General features: G+C 45.0%; 1 protein-coding gene across 1 annotated transcript; it reads right to left on the bottom strand.

Moving 5' to 3' along the window:
* Positions 1 to 22,703: 22,703 nt before the first annotated feature.
* Positions 22,704 to 24,529, bottom strand: drd5a (dopamine receptor D5a). Its single transcript, XM_033967350.2, has one exon. The coding sequence runs from the start codon at positions 24,527 to 24,529 to the stop codon at positions 23,156 to 23,158; it is 1,374 nt and encodes a 457-aa protein (XP_033823241.1). The 3' UTR covers positions 22,704 to 23,155.
* Between the last annotated feature and the right edge of the window lie 197 nt (positions 24,530 to 24,726).

The raw sequence follows: 24,726 nt of genomic DNA, 5'->3' as shown, positions 1-24,726 counted from the left end.
GGTCCTGGTTTAGTCCAGTAGGTTCATAATGGTCCACGGGTGTCTGTGTATCTTATACTTGTGAAAGAGGCAGCTCACTCGTCATTATAAACATATAATGGGACTTTTTTAGTATCGATACCTGCTTGATATCTAGTTTTGATATCAATTTCAGCATTGATTAGGATCTGATTTTTGATACTTTTGATGAGTCTTCATGGAGATGTTTTTGCCCTGAATGTTCAATAGTATGGTATTATATTTGTCCTTCGCCATGGAGATGAGCAGGTGACGCCACCAGGCCAAGTTTTACAGGTCAGATCTGTGGAGAGGTGAGTACACAATAAGAATGTGTGTTTTCCAAGTCATTTTGAGATATGTAAAACACCTGTAATAAAAGTAAGATGGAAAAGGTAAATGCCACATGATGGAACATTCCAGGTGAAGCAATAACCTCTCCATGGAAACAAGCAGGTGGTGGACTCGCAACCAGAAGAAGACTCAGAGTGCCAAAAACAAAAGTGAAAATTACAAAACATGTTAATACATTGTTTAGGATGAATAGAGCTAAAAGGAAACACGGCGATCTAAAAAAGTTATGCGTTACAGTTAATACCCAATAAAAGTTAAAAAAAAACAACTCTTTAATACCCTATAGAAGTAAATACCCCCTCTTTAATACCCTATAGAAGTAAAATACACTTTCATTAATTAGGATAAGGACTTAGGATTTAGAGGGTCAAATGTTCTGCTGAGATGCATTGTCAGAGGGTCAAATGTTCTGCTGAGGCTCAGCGTCAGTAGTCAGAGGGTCAAATGTTCTGCTGAGAGTCAGGGTCAGGCGTGATAGGGTTAAATGTTCTGCTGAAGCTCAGTGTTAGGCGTCAGAGGGCCAAATGCTCTGCTGAGGTTCAGCGTTAGGAGTCAGAGGGTCAATTGTTCTGCTTAGGCGCAGGAGTCAGAGGGTCAAATATTCTGCTGAGGTGCAGGTTTGGGATTCAGAGAGTCAAATGTTCTGCTGAGGCTCAGGGTCAGGAGTGATAGGGTTAAATGTTCTGCTGAAGCCCAGTGTTAGGAGTCAGAGGGCCAAATGTTCTGCTGAGGTTCAGCGTTAGGAGTCAGAGGGTCAGATGTTCTGCTTAGGCGCAGGAGTCAGAGGAGCAAATATTCTGCTGAGGTGCAGTTTCAGGATTCAGAGAGTCAAATGTTCTGCTCAGGGTCAGGGGTCAGAGATTCAAATGTTCTGCTGAGGCTCAGCATCAAGAGTCACAGAGTCAAATGTTCTGCTGAGGCTCAGTGTCAAGAGAAAGAGGATCAAATGTTCTGTTGAGATGCAGGGTGAGGAGTCAGAGGGTCAAATGTTCTGCTGAGGTGCAAGATCAGGAATCAGAAGGTCAAATGTTCTGCTGAGTCTAAGGGTCAGAAATCAGACTGCTAAATGTTCAGCTGAGTCATATCATCAGGATTCAGGGTCAAATGTTCTGCTGAGGCTCAGCATCAGTAGTCAGGGTCAGTGTCAGGAGTCAGAGGGTCAAATGTTCTGCTGAGAGTCAGGGTCAGGCAGCAGAACATTTAACCCTAGTTAAATGTTCTGCTGAGGATCAGCGTTAGGAGTCAGAGGGTCAATTGTTCTGCGTAGGCGCAGGAGTCAGAGGGTCAAATGTTCTGCTGAGGCGCAGGGTCAGGAGTCAGTAGGTCAAATGTTCCGCTGACACTCAGGATTAGGAGTCAGAGGGCCAAATGTTCTGCTGAGGTGCAGGGTCAGAGGGTCAAATGTTCTGCTGAGGCTCAGGAGTCAGAGGGTCAAATGTTCTGCTGAGACTCGGTCAGGAGTCAGAGGGTCAAATGTCCTGCTGAGTCTTCAGGTCAGGAGTCATACCTTCCTTCTTTTTCTTTTTTTCTTTCCTTCCTCTCTCTCTCTCCCTTTCTCTCTCTCGCTCTCCCCCTCTCTCTCTGTCTGTCTCTTTCTCCCTAGTATTGTTCTGTCTTTGTCATTGCAGTGCTCCATCTCTCTTTTTTCCTTCTCCCTCTCTCTGCACATTGCACTCTTGCCTTCATTCTCCTTTCCCCCCTTTCTTCCTCTTCCTTCTCCCCCCATCTCCTCCTCTCATTTCTCTCTCCCTCCCTGTTCCATCTCTTTGTCTTTCTCTCATCCCTTCCTTTCCCTCTCCCCCTCTCTTTTCTTACTCACTTTAAGGTAGCTGTGATGTATCCAGTGCCCTTGGTTAATCTCATTTTAGACCTGGTTTAGACCTGATTTAGACCTGGCTGAGACCTAGTGTAGTCTTGGTTTTGGGGTGGGAGGGAGGGAGAGAGAGAGCACCACCCCTACCCCTATCCTCTCATTCACAAATAGAGAGAGGAAGGAGGCAGGGAGAGAGCACCTTTCTCTCCCTCCCTCTCTCTGTGTCCCGCTGTCCTGTAATGTGTGTAAACAGCTCTCACAAGGTCAGAGTCAGGAGAGCCCTCTCTAATCTGTCCCTCTGTTTCTCTGTCTCTTGCTCTCCCTCTTTGCCTCTCCTCCCATCCCTCCCTCCTCGCTCTCCCTCTCTCTCCCTCCCTGTCTCTGTCCCTCTCTTCTGTAATGTGCGAGAGAGAGATGAGAGACAGAGCAAGAGATAAGAGAGGGAAGGAGACAGAGAGAGAGAGAGAGGAGGGAGAAGGAAGAACAGAGAGGGAGAGAGAGGAGAAGGATAGAGAGAGACAAACAGAGAGCTCCACCTCCCCTAACATTGAGTGAGAGAGAGGAAGGACACAGAGAGGGTTGAAAAAAAGAGAAAAGAGAGAGAGGGATGAAAAAGAGACAGAGAACAGTGGCTTTTGGTTTAACCCAGAAAAAATAACTGGACACTGTGACCCAAATACACTTACTGTATTTGGGTCAGAGTGTACGTCTAAACCAAGAGTATAACTCCCTATGAGTTATACTCCTGGTTTAGATGTGGTTTAGGCCTTGTTTAGACCTGGTTTAGTCCTGGTTTAGACCTGGTTTAGTCCTAACTCTGGTTTAGTCCTCACCCTCGTTTAATTCTGATTTAAATCTGTTTTAGTCCTGATTCTGGTTCAGTCCTGGTTTAGTCACTACCCCTTCAGAGCGCTATCACAACACAATGAAACACATTGAAACTACTGCACATCACATTTGTCAAGTTGCTGTGTGCAGTTTTTTATCATGCTTTTGTATATATATGGAGAATTTTCATGTGTGAGCATGGCTTATAGGTGGAGCCTTGTAGAGACATGTACGGCTAACCGTAAGGAGGGTTAGAATAGGGCCCGGTTGAGATTACCACACATGCATGGATGGCACCTAAAAGCTCTTCAGGCATGTTTTTGATGAGGGAACAATGTAATAACATGGTAGAAAGCTCAAGAAAAGCTAAAGAGAGGGGGAGGAGAGAGGAGAGAGGGAGAAGGAGGAGAGAGAGGGAGAAGAGAGGGAGGAGAGAGGGAGGGAATTGAGAGAGAGAGGACAAAAAAGAGACAACACAGGGCTGTGGGTGCCTTTTACACATGTCAGGGCCAAATGTGACTGAGAGGGAGGGAGGGTTGGAGAGAGTGAGCAGAGCTGTGGACAGATAAGGTTTCTGACCATCAGTGACACTGCAGAGTTCATTTAATACAGAGAGAGAAAGAGAGAGACAGAGAGAGAGAAGAGAGAGAGAAAAGAGCGAGAGAGGACGGAGGGAGAACAGGAGTAACAGGAAGACAGAGGGATGAAATAGAGAGACAGAGAGAGGGATAAAATAAAGAACGAGAGAGAGAACAGACGGAGAGTGGTGGCTTTTGGTTTAACTCAGAAAAAGCAGGATAGAGTGACCCAAATAAACTCACTATATAAGGACTTATACTCAGTCCTAGTTTGAACCTGGTGTAAACCTGGTTTAGACATAGTTAGTTATGGTTTAGATGTGGTTTAGACGTAGTTTAATCCTCATTTATTCAATCATGAATCAGTGCTACTGTGGCCTCTGCATCTCAGGGAGAGAATTCTGAAGGCTCTGAGCTTTCACATGAGGCCTGTCCATATACTGACACTGAGACACACTTGGATGTGTCCTCTATCTGCAGGTTAAATCAGACATATTGTGCTTGTGTGTGCCCTATAGTTCTAATATATGACACCCAAGGATCATTATGTTATAATTTGGAGATTTTAAATCACAATATTCATCTAAAATGACTTAATAAAAGAAAGAAGTTCACTGACTTCCACTTTAGAACTGCGGCGCCCAATGTGAGGGACGTCGCTGTAAACGTCATCACAACTGTCAACGCCCCCTATGGATAGCTGCACATCACATTAGCAAGCAGCCCATTTTTTTTCATTTGTACCAAAATGACTATGCGATGCTGTCAAGTATCACAGATTTAGAAAATAAAACTAGAGAAGGAAGTGTATAGGTCACAATGGTGAAGGTGGAAATTGGGGATGATCGGCAAAATGGCGTCTTAAAAATAAGTGAAAAAAGGTTACTGAAACATGAATCTCTCTAAAAACAACTTCAGAGGCTCAATGAGAAGGAAACAACTACAACATGGTTAAAACTGTGAAAAGTCCAGCTTATAGAATGGTTCTGCTTCACATGGCCTGTACCTTTATAAACAGTGAGAGTGACACACGGCTCCTTTAAAGAGCCTTAGGATGAAGCCATTTCCTGTTAGTGGATAAGAAAATGAACAGAAACCAATGTCAGGGTCACCTTCATCATAACAGATACCTCCTCCTCTGTGTAAATATTAGTAGTCCAAATACCTCTACTACTACTGCAAGTACTGCTACTGCTGTATACAGAATACTACTACTGTGATAGAAGTACCTTGTGTATTTGTTATGTTAGATTCTGCACTGAAAGCTCCAGTTTGTAACTGTAAGAAGTGTGTCACCTGCAGACACATGAGCAGAGCATTCAATACTGAAACTGGACCTACAGCACTGTCACTCAAATCTTCTCCTCCTCTCTATCCCTCCCTCCTCCTCCTCTCATCTCCCTCCTCCTCTATATCCCTCCCTCCTACTCCTCCTTCAGCTATCTCCCTTTCTCTCTTCCTCCTCTCCTCTGTTATTTTTCTCCCCCCTTCATCCCTCCCTTCTACTCCTCCTTCAGCTTTACCTGCCTCTACCCCTCTCTCACTACCCTCCTTGATCCCGCTCCTCCCTACTCATCCTCTCTTTCCTCTCTCCACAATTCCTCTCCTCCCTCTCCTCTTTCTCTGCTGTCTATATCTGCTTTACTACCTTTCCTCTATCCCTCTCTCTCTTTGCCATAAAGAATGATGGAGGGACCAAAGATACAGACTCCTACCCACTACTACTACTACTACTACTACTACTACTACTGTTGCTGCTGCTGCTTCTGCTGCCGCTACTGCTACTATTAAACATGCCATCAATTCCATAATGCAAATAATACCCCTGCAGCCATCTAGACACTTAGAGTTGACTCACTTTGCACCTGTAACTGACAGAACTGTCCAAGAGATCGTTCATCTCCATGCTGCCTCCATGTGTTACCCACTAGATTTCTGTCTGTCTGTGCTCAACAGTTTACTATCACCACTCAATGGTATAGTTAAGATGTCACTTCAATCTGGAACAGTCCATGGGTGAGTCATGTGACCTGGTCAAGATGGTGCCATAAGACATGTCCCAATTCAACAGCTGCAGCCTTTGAGGAACCCTTCAAAGGACCCTTCAAAGGACCCTTCAAAGGACCCTTCGAATGACCCGACTCACGAAGGCTGCTTCTCCAAGTAGCCACGAGCTAGCTCACGGAGCCGCTCCCATCATCCAGCAAGAGATACGCTGCTAACGCTAATGCTAGTGCTAATGCTAATGCTAACCACACACGCAATACCATATTACGCACATGGATCGATTAAAATAGTTGGACCATGAGCCCAAGATATTATAATAAATCTTATGAAAAAAACACAAAAATTTAAAACAATTTGGCAATGTTCTTGTAATAAAATATCCTAAATGACCTTAAAATGACCTTAATTAAATAATTTGAATTCTGAAAGTAGGATTTTGATGTTGAAATTAAAGGTGCATTTAGTCAGTTTATAAAGATAGATGATTTTGTACAATCAGAAGGAACGTCTGGAAATATTTTGTCAATAATGTGAATAGTCAAACATTAAACCCTTTACACACATTATAAAGTTAGTTCCCTTTTTACTGAATCATGTGACAGTCCAAAAGAAACTCATTATCTTTATAAAATGTGAACAGGTGGATTACTACTGCTTAAACATTTTTAGTGCATGTAAATTAATTAGCTATTGTCACATCTCACAGTGAATCCAAAGTCAGTATAGACAGAAACATCATTAAAATACAAATTATGTTGTGGTCATGATGGACAAATTGTATTTTGGTCTTTAAACATTCTGCTTCTTGTCATATACTTCAAATGTGAAGTACATATCTATTTTTTCTGTAACTGGAACATTGCCATGGTCCACTTCCTCAATGATAAAACAGTTTAAGTGTTCTTCAGCTAAGAGTAAAAAAAAAAACAACAACAACTACCATACCGTACTCTACATTTACATGAAATATTTTTAGTTTCTGCAAAAAATGAGAAGTTAAACCTACCCTTTACGGACACCCTACACTATTTGTGCACATAAGGGACAGGAGCACCCAGCATGGGCCTTGATGGAACCATAGATGCCCCCCAGATCTTCTGCAGGGCCACCTCCTCCTCAGTGACTCTGGAGGAGGGACAGTGGAGACATGACCCAACACACTTACACCATTCAGTATGTCAGTAAACATAATGACATACTAAATGGACATGAACAAATGTCCATGAACATGATTAAACGTGTCGAGGAGGACTCAGCTAGCTCTGTCCACTGTACAGTGGGATTATGGGCCTTATGTTTGGTTAGTCAAAACCTGTAATGATAAACTCATAAAATAAACTTCCATCCATCCATCCATTTTCTTCCGCTTATCCGGGGCCGGGTCGCGGGGGCAGCAGTCTAAGCAGGGACTCCCAGACTTCCCTCACCCCGGACACGTCCTCCAGCTCCTCCGGTGGGACCCCAAGGCGTTCCCAGGCCAGCCGAGAGACATAGTCCCTCCAGCGTGTCCTGGGTCTTCCCCGGGGCCTCCTCCCGGTGGGACATGCCCAGAACACCTCCCTAGGGAGGCGTCCAGGAGGCATCCTGAGCAGATGCCCGAGCCACCTCAGCTGGTTCCTCTCAACGTGTAGGAGCAGCGGCTCTACTCCGAGCTCCTCCCGTGTGACCGAGCTCCTCACCCTATCCCTAAGGGTGCGCCCGGCCACTCTGCGGAGGAAGCCCATTTCAGCCGCTTGTATCCGCGATCTTGTCCTTTCGGTCATTACCCAGAGCTCATGACCATAGGTGAGGGTAGGAACGTGGATTGACCGGTAAATCGAGAGCTTCGCCTTCCGGCTCAGCTCCTTCTTCACCACAACGGACCGATACAGCGACCGCATCACTGCAGACGCTGCACCGATCCGCCTGTCAATCTCACGCTCCATCCTTCCCTCACTCGTGAACAAGACCCCGAGATACTTGAACTCCTCCACTTGGGGCAGAGACTCACCACCCACCCGGAGAGAGCAAACCACCTTTTTCCGGTCGAGAACCATGGCCTCGGATTTGGAGGAGCTGATTCTCATCCCAGCCGCTTCACACTCGGCTGCAAACCACCCCAGTGCCTGCTGCAGGTCCTGGCTCGAAGAAGCCATCAGGACAACATCATCTGCAAACAGCAGAGATGAAATCCTGTGGTTCCCAAACCAGGCCCCCTCCGGCCCCTGGCTGCGCCTAGAAATTCTGTCCATAAATATAATGAACAGAACCGGTGACAAAGGGCAGCCCTGGCGGAGTCCAACATGCACTGGGAACAGGTCTGACTTACTGCCGGCAATGCGAACACAGCTCCTGCTCCGGTCATACAGGGACCGGACAGCCCTTAGCAAAGAGCCCCGGACCCCATACTCCCAGAGCACCCCCCAAAGGACACCACGAGGGACACAGTCGAATGCCTTCTCCAGATCCACAAAACACATGTGGACTGGTTGGGCATACTCCCATGAGCCCTCAAGGACCCGATGGAGAGTATATAGCTGGTCCAGTGTTCCACGACCAGGACGAAAACTACACTGCTCCTCCTGAATCCGAGGTTCGACTATCGGTCGGATTCTCCTCTCCAGTACCCTGGAATAGACCTTACCGGGAAGGCTGAGGAGTGTGATTCCCCTGTAATTGGAACACACCCTCCGGTCCCCCTTCTTATACAGAGGGACCACCACCCCGGTCTGCCATTCCACAGGCACTGTCACCCACCGCCACGCGATGTTGCAGAGACGTGTCAACCAAGACAGCCCCACAACATCCAGAGACTTGAGGTACTCAGGACGGATCTCGTCCACCCCCGGAGCCTTGCCACCGAGGAGCTTGCCAACCACATCAGTGACTTCAGCCAGGGTGATGGACGAGTCCGCCTCTGGGTCCCCAGTTTCTGCTTCCTCCTCGGAAGACGTGACAGTGGGATTGAGGAGATCCTCAAAGTATTCCTTCCACCGCCCGACAACATCCCCAGTCGAGGTCAGCAGCTCTCCACCCGCACTGTAAACAGTGTTGGTGAAGCACTGCTTCCCCCTCCTGAGGCGTCGGACGGTTTGCCAGAATCTCTTTGAAGCCGTCCGATAGTCCTCCTCCATGGCCTCCCCGAACTCCTCCCAACCCCGAGTTTTTGCCTCTGTGACTGCCCGAGCCACGGCACGCTTGGCCCGCCGGTACTCATCAGCTGCCTCAGGAGTCCCACGAGCCAACAAGGCTCGATAGGACTCCTTCTTCAGCTTGACGGCATCCCTTACTTCCGGTGTCCACCACCGGGTTCGGGGATTGCCGCCGCGACAAGCACCGCAGACCTTACGACCACAGCTACGAGCAGCCACATCGACAATAGAGGTGGAGAACATGGCCCACTCGGAGTCCATGTCTCCAACCTCCCCCGGGATCAGGGAGAAGCTCTCCCGGAGGTGGGAGTTGAAGACCCCCCTGACAGAGGGCTCCGCCAGACGTTCCCAGCAGACCCTCACAATGCGCTTGGGCCTGCCAGGTCTGTCTGGCTTCCTCCTCCGCCAGCGGATCCAACTCACCACCAGGTGGTGATCAGTTGACAGCTCAGCCCCTCTCTAACCCGAGTGTCCAAGACACGCGGTCGGAGGTCAGATGACACGACAACAAAGTCGATCATCGACCGAACAGTGAGAGACCTGTCCCCGACCCGAAGGCGCAGGGACGCGACCCTCTCGTTCACCGGAGTGAACCCCAACACGCAGCGGCTGAGCTGTGGGGCAATGAGCAAGCCCACACCAGCTCGCCGCCACTCCCCGCGGGCAACGCCAGAGAAATGGAGAGTCCAACCCCTCTCAAGAAGTTGGGTTCCAGAGCCTGAGCTGTGCGTGGAGGTGAGGCCGACTATATCTAGCCGGTAACGCTCAACCTCCCGCACAAGCTCAGGCTCCTTCCCCCCCAGCGAGGTGACGTTCCACGTCCCCAGAGCTAGTGTCCATGTCCGGAGATCCGGTTGTCGAGGTCCCCGCCTTCGACTGCCGCCCGGATCTCTTTGCACCCGCCCCACCACCAAACCGACCCGACAAATTACCTTCAGGAACATTAAAAACATGGACTGCACTTCCTTCTGCCAACAGCTCCAGTTTCTCTCCCCCCATCTTCACTCATCAACCGACGACTCCATCCCTAGACTCCCTTGCTCCATTAAGAACCCGGACAGTAAATTTCACCCGCACTGCCCCATGGTTTACAGAGGAGCTCAGAGAAATGAAGAGGGCGGGCCGTGTCCTGGAGCGTGCATCCATAAAATCCAGCCTAACGGTGCATCAGTTGGCCTACCGGGAACACCGCACAACATACTGCAAAGCACTCACCAAGGCCCGGTCAGAAGACAACTCCACCAGAATAAATATCAACATAGGTAACTCAAAAAAACATTTCTCCACAATAAATCATATCCTCAATGCACATATCCCCCCATTCCACAGCAATACAGATTTAAACTGCAACCTTTTCATGCAATTTTTCACATCAAAAATAGATAACATCCGTACCTCATTTCCACCATTCAACAGCGCCACACTCGACCTACCCTTAACACCAGTCACAAACACAACATTTCACTGTCATAACGCAGCAGGAGGTTGAGAAGATCATCCATAAATCTAAACCATCCACTTGCCCACTCGATCCTCTCCCATCACCCCTGCTCAAAACTCACTGCTCCTCCATCAGTCCCCTCATCACAAAAATAATCAATACCTCCCTAGAAACAGGCCATGTCCCCAGCACCCTCAAAACTGCCATTATCAAACCCCTCCTCAAGAAACCCACCCTGGACCCCAAACCTCTGTCAAACTACAGACCAATATCAAACCTCCCATTTCTCGCAAAAATCCTAGAAAAAGTTGTCTCCTCCCAGCTCCACCACCACCTCAAATCCAATAACCTGTATGAAAAATTTCAATCTGGTTTCTGCCCCTCCCACAGTACAGAAACAGCCCTCATCAGAGTCACCAATGACCTGATGAGGGCTTCTGACTCTGGTTCCACATCCCTCCTCATTCTTCTCGACCTCTCTGCTGCGTTTGACACCGTAGACTATCACATCTTCCTACACCGTCTCCAGCATTACACAGGTCTCTCTGGCACTGCCCTTCACTCCTACCTCGCCAACAGAACCGAGTGCGTAGCTCTGGGGGAAGCAAGATCCAGCCCTGTGGGGACACCCAGGGCTCCGTTCTCGGCCCAACCCTCTTCACCATTTACATGCTTCCCCTCAGTCGTGTCGTCAGCAAGCATGGAATAAATTTCCACTGCTATGCTGACGACACACAACTCTACCTCACCATCTCTCCTTCCTGTACCCCCTCTGCCGCAGTCTCCCATCTCAGCTTCTGCCTGGAGGAGATAGAGGCGTGGATGAGTCAAAACTTCCTGCAGCTAAATGGCTCCAAAACAGAAGCCATCCAAACTGGTACCTCTCATCAACTCCGCTCCTCTCCAATCACCTCTGTTTCATTTTTCGGACACCATTCCCCTCTCTCCCTCTGTAACAAACCTGGGGGTCAAATTTGACCCCCACCTCTCCTTTGACAATCATGTCACCTCCATCTGCAAAACTACCTTCTTTCACCTCCGTAATATCTCCAAACTTCGCTCTTCTCTCTCCCTCCCTGCTGCAGAGAAGCTCGTTCATGCCTTTGTCTCCTCCAGGCTTGACTACTGTAACGCACTCCTCATCGGGATCTCTGGCAGGAGCATTCAAAAGCTCCAGTATGTCAAAAACAGCACCGCCAGGGTCCTGATGAGGGTGCGTAAACACGAGCACATCACCCCCATTCTTCACTCTCTGCACTAGCTCCCCATTCACTTCCGCATTCAATACCAAGTCCTCTTGCACACCCATCACTGTCTCCACAGTGCGGCCCCCACTTACCTCACTGAACTGCTCACACCACACACCTCCACTAAGACTCGGTCAGGCCAACAGCACCGTCTGGTCATGCCCAGGACACGGCTCAAGACCATGGGCGACAGAGCCTTCTCAGTGGCTGCTCCCCGTCTGTGGAACGCCCTCCCAGACCATCTCAGGGTTCCACAGAGGGTGGATGCTTTTAAAAGAGGACTAAAAACTTACCTTTTTACCTTGGCCTACAGATAAACACCGGCTATTGTTTTATTGCTTTTACACTAATTGTCTTCTGTTTTTAATGTTAATTATCTTCTGTTTTTAATGTCTTTTTTGCACTGTAGCACTTTGAGATTTGTTGTTCAAATGTAAAGTGCGTTATAAATAAAATGTATTATTAGGCCCGAGCCTGGGACTCCGTCAAGGGACTCATTAAAACCGCGTCCGGAGCATGGAAAATGGCAAAAATCAAGTAGTAAACATGCCCTGACATGGCAGTGAGTGGTGTCAAAAATTAGAACTCGATGAGCTTTAATTGTCACAAAAGATAACGAAATAACGAAAGACGACTCGGTAGCGCCACCTCAAACTTTGATTTTCATGGGGCCAATGGGAGCCCGACTCGGAAAAAAGTCAACGTAAAAATCTGAAACTCCCATCAAAAAATAGAACATGTCGGGACATGACAAAAATGATATTATGGCACCACCCTAAAATGTACAGGAAGTCAGCCATATTGGATCAAACACAGGAATGACAAAAGTGCACACCCTCGCATTCAGGACATTTTCTCGCACAGTTTTCATCACAAACACTTCAAATTTGGCCAACTCCCACTAAACCCAGGTGTGATTAAAGATTATCAATTACATTTTGATTATGACTTTGGGTGTGGTCAGGGTGAATTTTCAACAAAATCGCAAATTTTGGAATATTTCAAAAAAATATTTCTCTTTCACACATTTTGTGCATAAACGCTAATACAGCATTTATGCACATTTGTGAGCTGAACGCAATGATATGCAAATCAAGGCACTCTCTCACAAAATGGCTCTCTAGCGCCCTCTTCAAATTTCATTTTCAAAAATTCGTAGAAGACAATCGATTTGTCATGGACTTGTGAAAAAATTCACAGGGGCCTTATTTGTGATGGGGCACAATGTGAGAAAGTCACACGACTGTAGCTGTTATGGTTTAGGAGAAAAATAATGGGTGTAAAAAAAATTTCCATTATTATTATTATACGTGCCGGATTGAAGCCACTTTTGACCCCCTGAACATTAACGAAAAGTCAATTTTATTGTACCCAAAATTCAAGACTGGTGAAAAAAATTTTTTGTCTACCTTTGTTTGTAAAAATTTTGAAAAATGACTCGGTAGCGCCCCCTACAACCCCAATGCATTTTTTTGCAAAGTTTGACATAGACATTTGAAATTTGGCACATACATCCTCCTTGACATACTGATCAAAAAGTCCATGAGAGCATACCTCTATTTGCAACCATGTTACCATGGTAACATAATAAATGTGCCATTGAAATGAATGGGGTTCAGAGTACTGCACTTTGTTGTAGACTAAATAGATGCTCTACACTCATCAAACTATGGCCTAAATCTGAAGGTTGGCAAAAAAATTTGTATTTTCATGTGCAAAAAAATGTCTCAAAATGACTCAATAGCGCTACCTCAAAAATCAAAATACATTACGGCAATGAGAGACCTTTTTCATCGTAGACAAATGAAATTTGGTACAAACATAGAACATGCCAAGACAAGTAAAAAATTACATTATGATCCCACCCTAAACCCTACAGGAAGTCGGCCATTGTGGGCGGAACCCCATTTTTTCAAAATTTTACCTCTCACATTTGGATTTTTTGCGCCATGGATTTTTATTCAAGAGTCTTGCAAATTGGTCAAAATGAACTAGACTCATGTGGGATTATAGGGAGCTGTCTTGGATTTTTCTACATCATAAAATGTGGGTGTGGCCAGCAATCAAAGAAAAAAACAATATTTTGAAGTGTTAAAGTGCACATAGCTCACACATGCAGTGTCCTATTTCCCGGGATTAATATACATTTTTTTTCAAAATGTGGATCTGAACACATACATATACAATTTGCATAGGTCAGACATTATATTGCTCCACAGCGCCCCTTTGAAATTTTGAATTGGACCAAAAAAATTACTTTGACATAAACATTTGAAATTCGGCATGGACATTTGACTTGGCAAACTGAACAAAAAAGCCATAGAAAACATACCTATCTTTGAAACTATGTTACCGTGGTAACATAATAAATGTGTCATTGAAATGAATGGGGTTCAGAGTACTGGACTTTGTTGTAGACTAAATAGATGCTCTACACTAATCAAACTATGGCCTAAAATTCAAGATTGGCAAAAAATGTTGTATTTTCATGTGCAAAAAAATTTATGTTTCAAAATGACTCAATAGCACCACCTCAAAATTTGAAATACATTGTGGCAATGAGAGACCTTTTTCATTGCAGACAAATGAAATTTGGTACAAACATAGAACATGTCAAGCCAAGTGAAAAATTATATTATGACCCCACCCTAAACCCTACAGGAAGTCGGCCATTGTGGGCGGAACCCCATTTTTTCAAAGTTTTAACTCTAACATTTTGATTTTTTATGCCGCGGATTTTCATTCAAGAAACTTGCAAAATGGTCACAATTTACTAGACCCATGTGGGATTATAGGGAACTCTTTTGGAATTTTGTTATAAAATGTGGGTGTGGCCAGCCTGCAAGGAAAAAATAAGTTTTTTGAAGTTTTAAATGGCCCGTAACTCAAACATGCGGTGTCCTAATTCCCGGCATTAATATACGTTTTGTTCAAAATCTTGATCTGAGTGCATAGACATGCAATTCACATATGTCAAATATTACATTGCTCCACAGCGCCCCCTTGAAATTTTAAATGGTACGTAAAAAATATTACTTTGTCACAAACATTTGAAATTTGGCATGGACATCCCTCATGCCATACTGAACAAAAAAGTCAATGACACCATACCTCTATTTTTAAAGGTGTTGCCATGGCAACATCTGACATTTCTCATTGACATACATAGGTTTTGGTTAAAAAAGGATGAAAAATATTTACTGTGTCATAGACCATTGAAATTTGGTACACATATTCCTCTCATCATACTGAACAAAAATGCCAAAGAAGACATACCTCTATTTCCAATCGTGCAGGCGTCACAATGTCATAAATGCTTCCATTGGAATGAATGGAGTAGTATCACTGAGACGCTGATTTTGGGGGGAGGAGCGATGTAAGCGGGAATGAAAGGCAGGATCTCCGCGGTGGCGTGTACCCCGCGGTCGCAAGGGGTGGCCTTTATCACTGCTTGCAGTTTTAATTATTATTATTATTATAAGTTCTCCCACTTAAAAAGATGAAATTTTCATCATAGGTACACTTCTGTGGGAGCAATTATTAGAAAATGGAAGACATACAAGACCACTGATAATCTCCTTCGATCTGGGGCTCCATGCAAGATCTCACCCTGGGGGTCAAGATGATCACAAGAACAGTGAGCAAAAATCCAAGAACCACATGAGGGGACTTAGTGAATGACCTGAGAGAGCTGGGACCAAAGTAACAAAGGCTGACATCAGTAACATACTATGCCGCCAGGGGGTCAAATCCTGCAGTACCAGACATGTCCCCCTGCTTAAGGAGGGATGTCCTAGCCTGTCTGAAGTTTGGTAAAGAGCATTTGAATGATCCAGAAGAGGACAGAGAGAATGTTATATGGTCAGATGAAATCAAAATATAACTTTTTGGTAAAAACTCAACTTGTCTCTGGAGGAGAAAGAATTCTGAGTTGCATCCAAAGAACACCATACCTACTGTTAAGCATGGGAGTGGAAACACCATGCTTTGGGGCTGTTTTTCTGCAAAGGGACCAGGACGACTGATCCATGTAAAGGAAAGAATGAATGGGTCCATGTATCATGAGATTTTGAGTGAAAACCTAACCCTAACCCTTCCATCAGCAAGGGCATGGAAGACAAAACATGGCTGGGTCTTTCAGCATGACAATGATCCCAAATACACCACCAGGGTAATGAAAGAGTGGCTTCGTAAGAAGCATTTCAAGGTCCTGGAGTGGCCTAGCCAGTCTCCGGATCTCAACCCCATAGAAAATCTTTGGAGGGAGTTGAAAGCCCAGCGACAGCCCCAAAACATCACTGCTCTAGAGGAGATGTGCATGGAGGAATGGGCCAAACTACCAGCAACAGTGTGGTCCCACAATCCTTGTGGTTTCTGTCCAAATATTTAGTCTGAGCAGACCTTTCACCGCGTTAGCTGCAGATTACCAGTCTTTTACCTCAACTCTCCGAGGCTGTCACAGTTAATACCAAACTTCTTTGTGGGCGTTATGACCTTATGTCATGTTTACAGTTGTGTTAGTAATGATTTCAAGGTAAAACTGTGTACTTACTTCTCCACTTTCCGGACGAGCTCTTTGCATGTTTTTAAACATCTGACCAGTACCACTTGGTGCACAATGGGATACAGGAGGCTGCGAAGTATGCTCGGATGTGTCCTTCACGGCCGTTCTCTATGGAAATGCAGGCCACATTTGTCGACCGAATTTCGAGGCTGCATGAAATTGACAGGCCTTGTCGCACTGGAAGTGACGTAAGTGGCCTTCAAATGTGGCTGACGAAGGCTGCAGCCGTGGAATTGTGAGTGTAGAGTGTAGAGTGTGACCTCCAACAAACCAATGCACTAAAACTGCTTTAAACTCATCACGCTAAACATTTTTAACAGCAGTGTAACTATGCCCAAATCCCTACAAGTAAAGGAGAACAACACCATGCTGTAAACAACTCTAAGGAGCGCAAAACTACTTCACAAATGGAAACACTGAAACCAAAGCCAAGGACACAGACGCCAGCAACATGTCATCTGTACCTGATGTACAATGACAATATGTACAATGTCAATATCATACAAAAAGATAGCCTAGCTAGAGACAAAAATCACTGACCCGTAGGACCGCAGAAGAAGAAAGGACTCAAAGGGGGGCTGGAGTGTGTAAGCAACAAGCCCAAATGGCTGGATCTTGGCAAAATGACATTGATATTAAAAAGAGTGCACTGGGCTGGCCCGACGGTGACACAAAATCAAAAGGCTGTGCTCATCCGCTTTTTGAGAGACCAAGACCAAGTTTTATGAGCAGCTAAAAAGCGTGCTGTATTTCACGACGGAGGTAAACTAAACTTTTTTCTGGACTTATCACCAGAAACAGTGCACCAGGAGAAAGCATTTAATGGTATGAAGAATCAGTTTATTGACATGGACATCTTCCAAGGTTTTCAACACAACCCCTGCAAAATTCTAGCTGAAGGACGAATCAAGCCATCAAGCTGTTACCCTCACCACGCAAGCTGGAGGACTTTTACAGCAAGATCAACAAGTAACACCATATAAATAACCTGATCCTTAAATTGTGGATATTAAACAAGTGATTTGTGAGCAATACATTGTCTACAATAGAGACTACCTTTTTCTCTTTGAAAACTGAAGAATAGACTCATAAGATGAGGATGTTCTGGGCATGTCCCACTAGGAGGAGGCCCTGGGGAAGACCCAGGACATGCTGGAGGGACTATGTCTCTCAGCTGGCCAGGGAATGCCTTGGGGTTCCACTGGAAGGAGCTGGAGGACGTGTCTGAGGTGAGGAAAGTCTGGGAGTCCCTGGCCCTGGATAAGCGGAAGAAAATGGATGGATGGAAGATGAGGATGTACAATGACAATATGTACACTCACAGTCCCCTTGGGGCATGGTGAACCAGGAGACACTTTTGGAGTCATACTTGACTTGGGACACTTAGGTAGGTGGGTGATGTCTAACCAAGTAGGGACTAGACGTATGGGTGGTGGGGAGGTAAAGGGGAGATTAGTGGGGAAGGACGGAAAGGAGGTAGGATGCTGAAAGTGTTGGGTGGGGGGAGGAGGAAGGGGGGAATGGGGATAATAGATGAACTAGGTTGGGGCGGTGGGAGTAAATTGTCAGTTTCCTTTTTATATATTTGTTTTCTATGTTTTCTTTTATTTCTTATCTATTTGGTTAGCACAAGTATATTAAATATCATATGACAAGTACATTAAAAGTGGTCACATTTAATGTCAGAGGTCTAAGGTACTCTAATAAATGCAGAAGAGTCATGACATTCTTGCAAAACGAAAAGGTTGATATTGCATTACTACAGGAAATTCAATTGTCCAGTGGGCAACACAGAGCATTTGAAAGAGACTGGGCTGGACAAGTTTATTACTTGTTATATAACCAAAATAAACAGGGAGTTGCTATTCTAATTAATAAAAATACACCCTTTTCACTCAAATCACAACATGACGACCCATAGGGCAGATATATCTTAAAAGCAATTTTAGAAAATGTGTCATGATGCCTGTTTTTCCTGTCCTCCTGTGCTCTCTCCACCTCCCCTACCTGTCTGCCTGGAGCTGGGCGGAGTTCCTGAATCCTCCCGCGTGCACCTGGAGCGCATCAGCGCAATTACCTTCACCTGCTGCCGAGTATATGAGGGCTCGGCAGAAGACACTCGGAGCCAGACCGTCCGTGTGTTCAACATGAATGCTCCAGCCTATTTTTGCATTTTGTTACCTGTCAGCCTGTTTGCTTATTGGATTTTTCACCTCCTTCCAGATTCCTGCCCTCGCTCGCTCCTGCTCCTGCCTCTGCGCTCCTGCTCCAGTATTGTCTACCCTCTGCCCTGCCTCCTGCCCTGTCTTGGTCTCCGGTGTGCTTCCCGTCTCCTGCTCTGGCTTCCGCTCTCTGGATTACCCCAGCTCAGTTTCTCCTGGTCCAGCCCCTACAGTCAATATAATAACAAACATAATAATAAATTAGGACTTATTGGTGGGGAGCTCAAATGCTTTATGGACAATAACCTGGATAGACGTTCGACGGGTTTGGGCAATCCAAAAACACCACAGGCTTGAAAGGAGGCAACTAAAAAGACAGCACTCACTGATGTAGTGGGCATTTTAACCCTACTACAAAAGACAATACTTTTTATTCAGCAAGACTCAAAAGCTACTCTAGACTAGATTATTTCTTATTGCCTCATAAGCCTCTCTCATCAACAGCCTCCTGAAAAATTGGCCAAGTCCTAATCTCTGATCAATCACCAGTATACCTCTCTCCTACGATATCAAAACACATCTCAAAATAAATTTGGAACTTGCATGCTAACATACATGACCATTCACACAGACAGTGGCTCCCTCTTTTCTGCATCACTCGAGGAAAAACTAAAACACAACTCTTTGTTAATTAGCTGTCCAGAAGCTTGTAATAATGTTAGGAAATGGATCCAGCAATACACTAAAGAAAATGTTAACACATTGGTGAGCCCTGCCACAATGTGGGATGCAGTGAAAGCTGCCATTAGAGGTCATCTAATTTCTTATATCAGCAGGGGGAAAAAAAAGAAGCAAACAGGCAAACAGAAGAGCTGCAGAAAAACTACAAGATGCAGAATAAAATTACAAACAATTGCCATGACCAAAAAATATGAAAAAACTCAGTGAAATAAAGAACAAAGTTAAGCAAGTACAAACAAAGCAAATTAAGAAGATGCTACTTTTCAAAGACACTATGAATTTGGAAAAAAATCAACCAGATTACTGGCATACCATTTGAAAAAAGAGCAAGTAGAGTGCATTATTAAATGCATACGTTCTTCTGAGGGAAACTTCGAATATGATGATATGATATTATATTGAGTCAATAAAACATAATTTCCAAAACTTTTATACACATCTATATTCAACAGAAAATCCATCAGAAACTGAACTAATTGTCTGGAAAAAATTGATTCTCCATTTACAGCAGACAAAGTCCTAAATTTTCGTCCCCCATTTTATTGCCCTCTAGAAAGTCACCAGGCTTAGACAGATACACAATAGAATTTAGTGAAACTTTTTGGCTCCAATTAATCCCTCTGTTTATGCCTCTGCGACATGCCTCCTGTGATAAAGATATACTTCCCCAATCAATGGACAGCGCGTGAATCTCTTATTCACAAAAAAGACCCTTCTGAATGCTTATCCTACCACCCAGTCTCCTTACTTCCAGTTGACTTTAAAATTATTTCAAAACTTATTGCCGGATAATTACAAAATTAAGTCACAGCTTATGAACCCTGATCAATCAGGTTTCACTAAAGCTAGATATGCATCTGACAATATCTGAGATTTCGGAACATTATTGACCACTCGACCCTATCAAAACAATAAGCTTTAAACACAGAAAAAGCGTTTGATTGGATCGAGTGGTCCTACCTTTCACAAGTGCTAAAAATGTTTTACCTTGGGGGAAAATTTATTAGTTATTATCAAATCATTATATAGCGAGCCAAAAGCTCGAATTTCTATTAACGGAACTCTCACAGTCTGTTTTGGTCCAACTCGGGGATGCCACTAAGGATGCTTCTTGTCTCCCATTTTGTTTAACCTGGCAAAAGAGCCCCTCGCGGAGACCATAGGACATAACAATGAAATCCCAAGAATCACAGCTGAAAAGGTGGAAAATAAGATTTCATTATATGCAAATGATATTATTCTATATGGTAGAGAACCCCAAAAATCTGTTCCACTAATAAAAGGAACTATTAAGAAATTCGGAACTGAATCAGGCTACAGGGTCAAACAAAAAAATAAAAATAAATAAAAACCCCACATACTTTAGTTCTTAACACAAAACCCTAACAAGTCAACTTAAAGAATTGTCCCCTTTTCCTAGACACAAACTGGCTTTAAATACGTAGGAGTAAACAAAACATCTAATCTAAAGGAGCTCTTTGAAATAAACTATATGCCACTGATGAGAAAAAATTTGTGAAGATTTGGAAAACTTGAATTTCCTCCCCATTTCACTCCTTGGCTGAATTAATATAATTAATATTAAAAGATGACTTTGTTTCATTTACCTTTATCAATCATTACCATGTTACATTGATAAATCATTCTTTAAATAACTGAATAAACATGTAACCCAATTTATATAAAAAAAAAAAGTACACCTAGAATTGCCGACAAGACACTATTCAAATCCAAGCATAAAGGGGTATTGGGGCTTCTAGACTTCCAATTGTATTTCTGGTCATGTCAATTAAGAGCTATGTTAGGCTGGCTTGACAGTACAAAGTACTAGGTGCAAAGCACAAAGTGCTCCCCACTCTATTGGCTTCATTGCCATTTATTGAAAATATGAAAATGTTACCTCCCACTAGTATTTATGTTGTGCAACATTTTGTGCACCTGGTAAGATGTTAAAAAATACATATAAATAATACATCCATATCAATGTTAGCCCCGCTATCCTCAAACCCTGACCTCTCAAGCTCAATTGGAAAATTGTTGTTGGTAAACTTGAGAAAACTTGGACTAATTCATTTTCATCAATTATTTAAAAATTATACTCTTCAAAACTTCAGATTTAAAACAAAAATTTGGATGACTAAAACAAGTTTTTTTCAGGGGTGGGCAGGATTGTAAATACGTTAAAATGTAATTTAAAAAAAAGTTAATATATAAAAAATAATAGTAATCTGGAACATTTCCAAGAGCTTTGAAAAATTCTAAAGAAGAGCAGTCTTGATGCCCAGGACCTGAACAATCACAGACCCATTTTTAGGCAAAGTCCTTAAAAAAGTTGTTTACAAACATCTTACTAACTTCCTCCAAATGAACAACTCCTTTGATGTTTTCCAGTCAGTTTTAAACTCCATCACAGCAATGAGACTGCTCTTATCAAGGTGACAAATGACATCAGTCTTGATCCTGTTAGATCTGAGTGCTGCCTTTGACACTGTTGACCATGGGATTCTCGTACAGAGACCTAACCCTATCTAGAAAACAGGGAGTACTTTGCTGAAACTGGAAAATGTGTCTCAGTTAAAATGGCCCTAAACTGTTGGGTGCCCAAGGGGTTAATCCTTGGACTCCTGTTGTTTAATCTCTACATGCTCCCATTAGACCAGTTAATACACAGTGATAATGTGTCCTATCACAACTATGCAGATGACACTCAGATCTATGTCTCACTGGTAGCAGGTGAATATGGACCAGTGGATTCACTCTGCCACTGCATCCAGCAGTGTGTGGATGCAAAACAACTTTCTCCAGACTGAGATGTTTTTATTCTACTCTCTTCTCTTTTTATGTTTATTTTATGATGATCGATTTGGTTTGTTTGCATTATGATTTTCTTATTCTGTAAAGCACTTTGAATTATTTGGTATTGGTACTGTGCTATACAAATAAATTTGCCTTACCTACTGCTACTACTACTACTACTACTACTGCTGCTATTGCTACTATTACTGCTGCTACTGCTGCTGCTGCTACTACTACTGCTACAGCTACAGCTATTACAACTACTGCTATTGCTGCTATTACTGCTACTGTTTAGGAGAAATAACTGTGCTAGCTATTTTGTATAACCACTACCGTCATTATTGTACCGAAGTCATGGACTGTGATCACAGCTGTGAAACTCCTATGACAGGACAATACATGATATTCCAATCTATCTAATGGCAAACAAACTAAATAGGACAAGAACTACTGACAGGGAGGATGTCATGATTTGTTCCACAGACAGATCCCAAGAGGATGTTTGTCGCAGTCTGATTGGACTGTGCGATGTGCCAAGAGGCCTAGCTGGCCTGTACACCAATGGAGAGGGGCTACGTCTAAACCATGGTAGCCTCCCACGATACTATGCAACAAGTGCCTTGGGAATGTCAACACAGACAAGTATTGCTCAAGTATTTGATAAAGTAAATTCTCTGGATTTTATTTCTGTTTCAAGTATATTCTTTATCTATGCAGAAACTAATGAACACAAGGAAAAGTCTTCATCAGTACTACTACTACTACTACTACTGCTGCTTCTGCTGCTATCACTACTACTGCTATTGCTCCTATTACAAGTACTTTCCTATTGCTATTCCTACTACTACTATAAGGTCATAAGGTCAGGTTCTACTACAGAGAACGAGTTGTGCAGTTTTGAACTGGAAGTTATTCAATTATTATGTTCATCTGTTCCTCTGACAGTCTTCTTTGCTCCTCTGACACTCTCCTCTACTCCTCTGACCTCTGCTCCTTGATCTTCTGCTCTGCTCTTCTGAATAAACAAATCACAAATGTCGAATGTCAAACTGCAGGTGAACAAGACCTGCAGTAGGTTTATTTAACAAAGTACAGCATGAAAAAAGAACAATACATTCAAATCAGTATAGGGACAGGTAGAGAGGGAGAGTGGAAGGGAGGGATAGAGAGGCAGGAGAGAAAGAGAGAGGAAAAAGATAGAAGCTGTCAGAGAAGAGAGATTGCAACGAACAGCGTGTCTGTAACGGTTTCTTTGGTGTCCAACATCCGTGAGTTGAGACGAAGCAGACATAGGGGTAAACATAAATACTGCATTTGGCATTGTCCTGCTGTGTGACGCTCTGAGGACGTAAGGCTAAGTTACTGCATATGGACACAAGGCTCTGCAGGCAGTACGTGTGTGATGTCAGTACGCAGCAGGAGGAGTTCACCTGGACGCAGGTGACGCTTCAAGTAAACATGTGACACAAACAATGTAGGGACAGGACACGAGACGATCACGGCACAGACTGTCCACAGCGCAGTCCGTTTGAGGCGAACGGGGACAGCCGCTCCGGGCTGATGTCCGCCTCGCAGTCCTCCGGGTCACACACAGAGTCCGTGGCATTTCCGGTGTGCGTAAACTGTGAGATGCTGTCAAAGCCATCCTCTTGCTCCAAACACTCTACCACGTTCGGGATGATGCTGACGTAAGCGCTTGCGATCTCCTTGTGGATGAGCGTGTCCTGGTTGTAGGACACAAGCTCATTGCTGATGTTGACCGTCTCCACGGGAGTGGCACACAGGTAGCGGCAGCCCAGCAGACTCGCAAACGCCTTCCGAAACTCAGCGTTAAAGGCGTAAATCACCGGATTCAGGGAGGAGTTGGTCCATCCGAACCACACGAAGACGTCAAATGTGGTATCGCTGACGCATGGCAGCCCTGCGTTGCGTTGCGTAGCGGGCTTTTCGCAGAACGGGACCATACAGTTGAGCACGAAGAATGGTAGCCAGCAGCACACGAACACGCCCATGATCACGGACAGCGTCTTCAGCACTTTGGTCTCGCGTTTGATGGACGTCTTCAGCGTGTTGTGATGTTGGCACTCGATCCTACTGGTCCGACAACTTTGCGCGTGCTCAACCGCACGCTCCAGCGACGCGATTCTCCGGATCTGCATCTGCGCAATGCGGTAAATGCGCGTGTACGTCACGATCATGATGGCCACGGGGATGTAGAAGCTCACGAGGGAAGAGGAGATGGCGTACTCGCGGCTCAGACTCGAGTCACAGTTCTGGTCCGATGCGCGGACGCGCGACAGGTTGTGTGTTTCTCTTGTGTCAGCCGCCGCTTTGTGCCAGTTCAGTTGTACCGGGATGAACGAGATGAGCAAGGACAGTGTCCACGTGACGCTGATCATGACAAACGCCACGCGCTGCGTCATCTTGCGCTCGTAGCGGAACGGCGCAGAAATGGCCCAGTAGCGGTCCACGCTGATGATGCACAAGTTCAGGATTGACGCGGTGGAGCACATGATGTCGAACGCGACCCACACGTCACAGAACGCGCCGAAAGGCCAGTACCCCGCGACCTCCGCTACGGCCTTCCACGGCATCACCAGCACGGCCACGAAAAGGTCCGACAGCGCCAGCGACACAATGAAGATGTTGGTGACTTTGGAGCGCAGGTGGCGGAAGCGCAGCACCGCGGAGCAAACCAGGATGTTCCCCAGCAAAGTCCACAGGATGAGCAGCGACAGCAGACAACCCGTTACGGAGCGCAGCGCCACGTCCGTCCCACCCGTGACCGTACTGTTCCACGTCACATCCCCAAAGGGCGACGGGGAGGACACCGAGTCCTTCTCTGCGGACTGGTACCGGGCCGGCTCCATCTTCAGACCAGGACGGCGCTCTTCAAAGGCATCGGCAGCACGTAGCTCCGTGAGCGAAGGCAGTCCATTGGAACTCCTCCCGTGGAGCCCCGCTTTCCAAACGGTCCTGTGAACACTGCGCTAGGGCCGGGCAAGAGAAAGAGACACGGAGAGAGACACGAGGAGCGCATGATGGCTGTCCTCCCTTCTACGTCTAC

This window comes from Periophthalmus magnuspinnatus, chromosome 5 (genome assembly GCF_009829125.3).
Source record: "Periophthalmus magnuspinnatus isolate fPerMag1 chromosome 5, fPerMag1.2.pri, whole genome shotgun sequence".
Taxonomy (NCBI): domain Eukaryota; kingdom Metazoa; phylum Chordata; class Actinopteri; order Gobiiformes; family Gobiidae; genus Periophthalmus; species Periophthalmus magnuspinnatus.
This window is presented reverse-complemented; position numbering and strand designations above follow the sequence as displayed.

What these genes read in the sequence shown, in the direction of transcription:
- drd5a (XM_033967350.2), bottom strand. Translation starts at nt 24,529, where the DNA reads ATGGAGCCGGCCCGGTACCAGTCCGCAGAGAAGGACTCGGTGTCCTCC.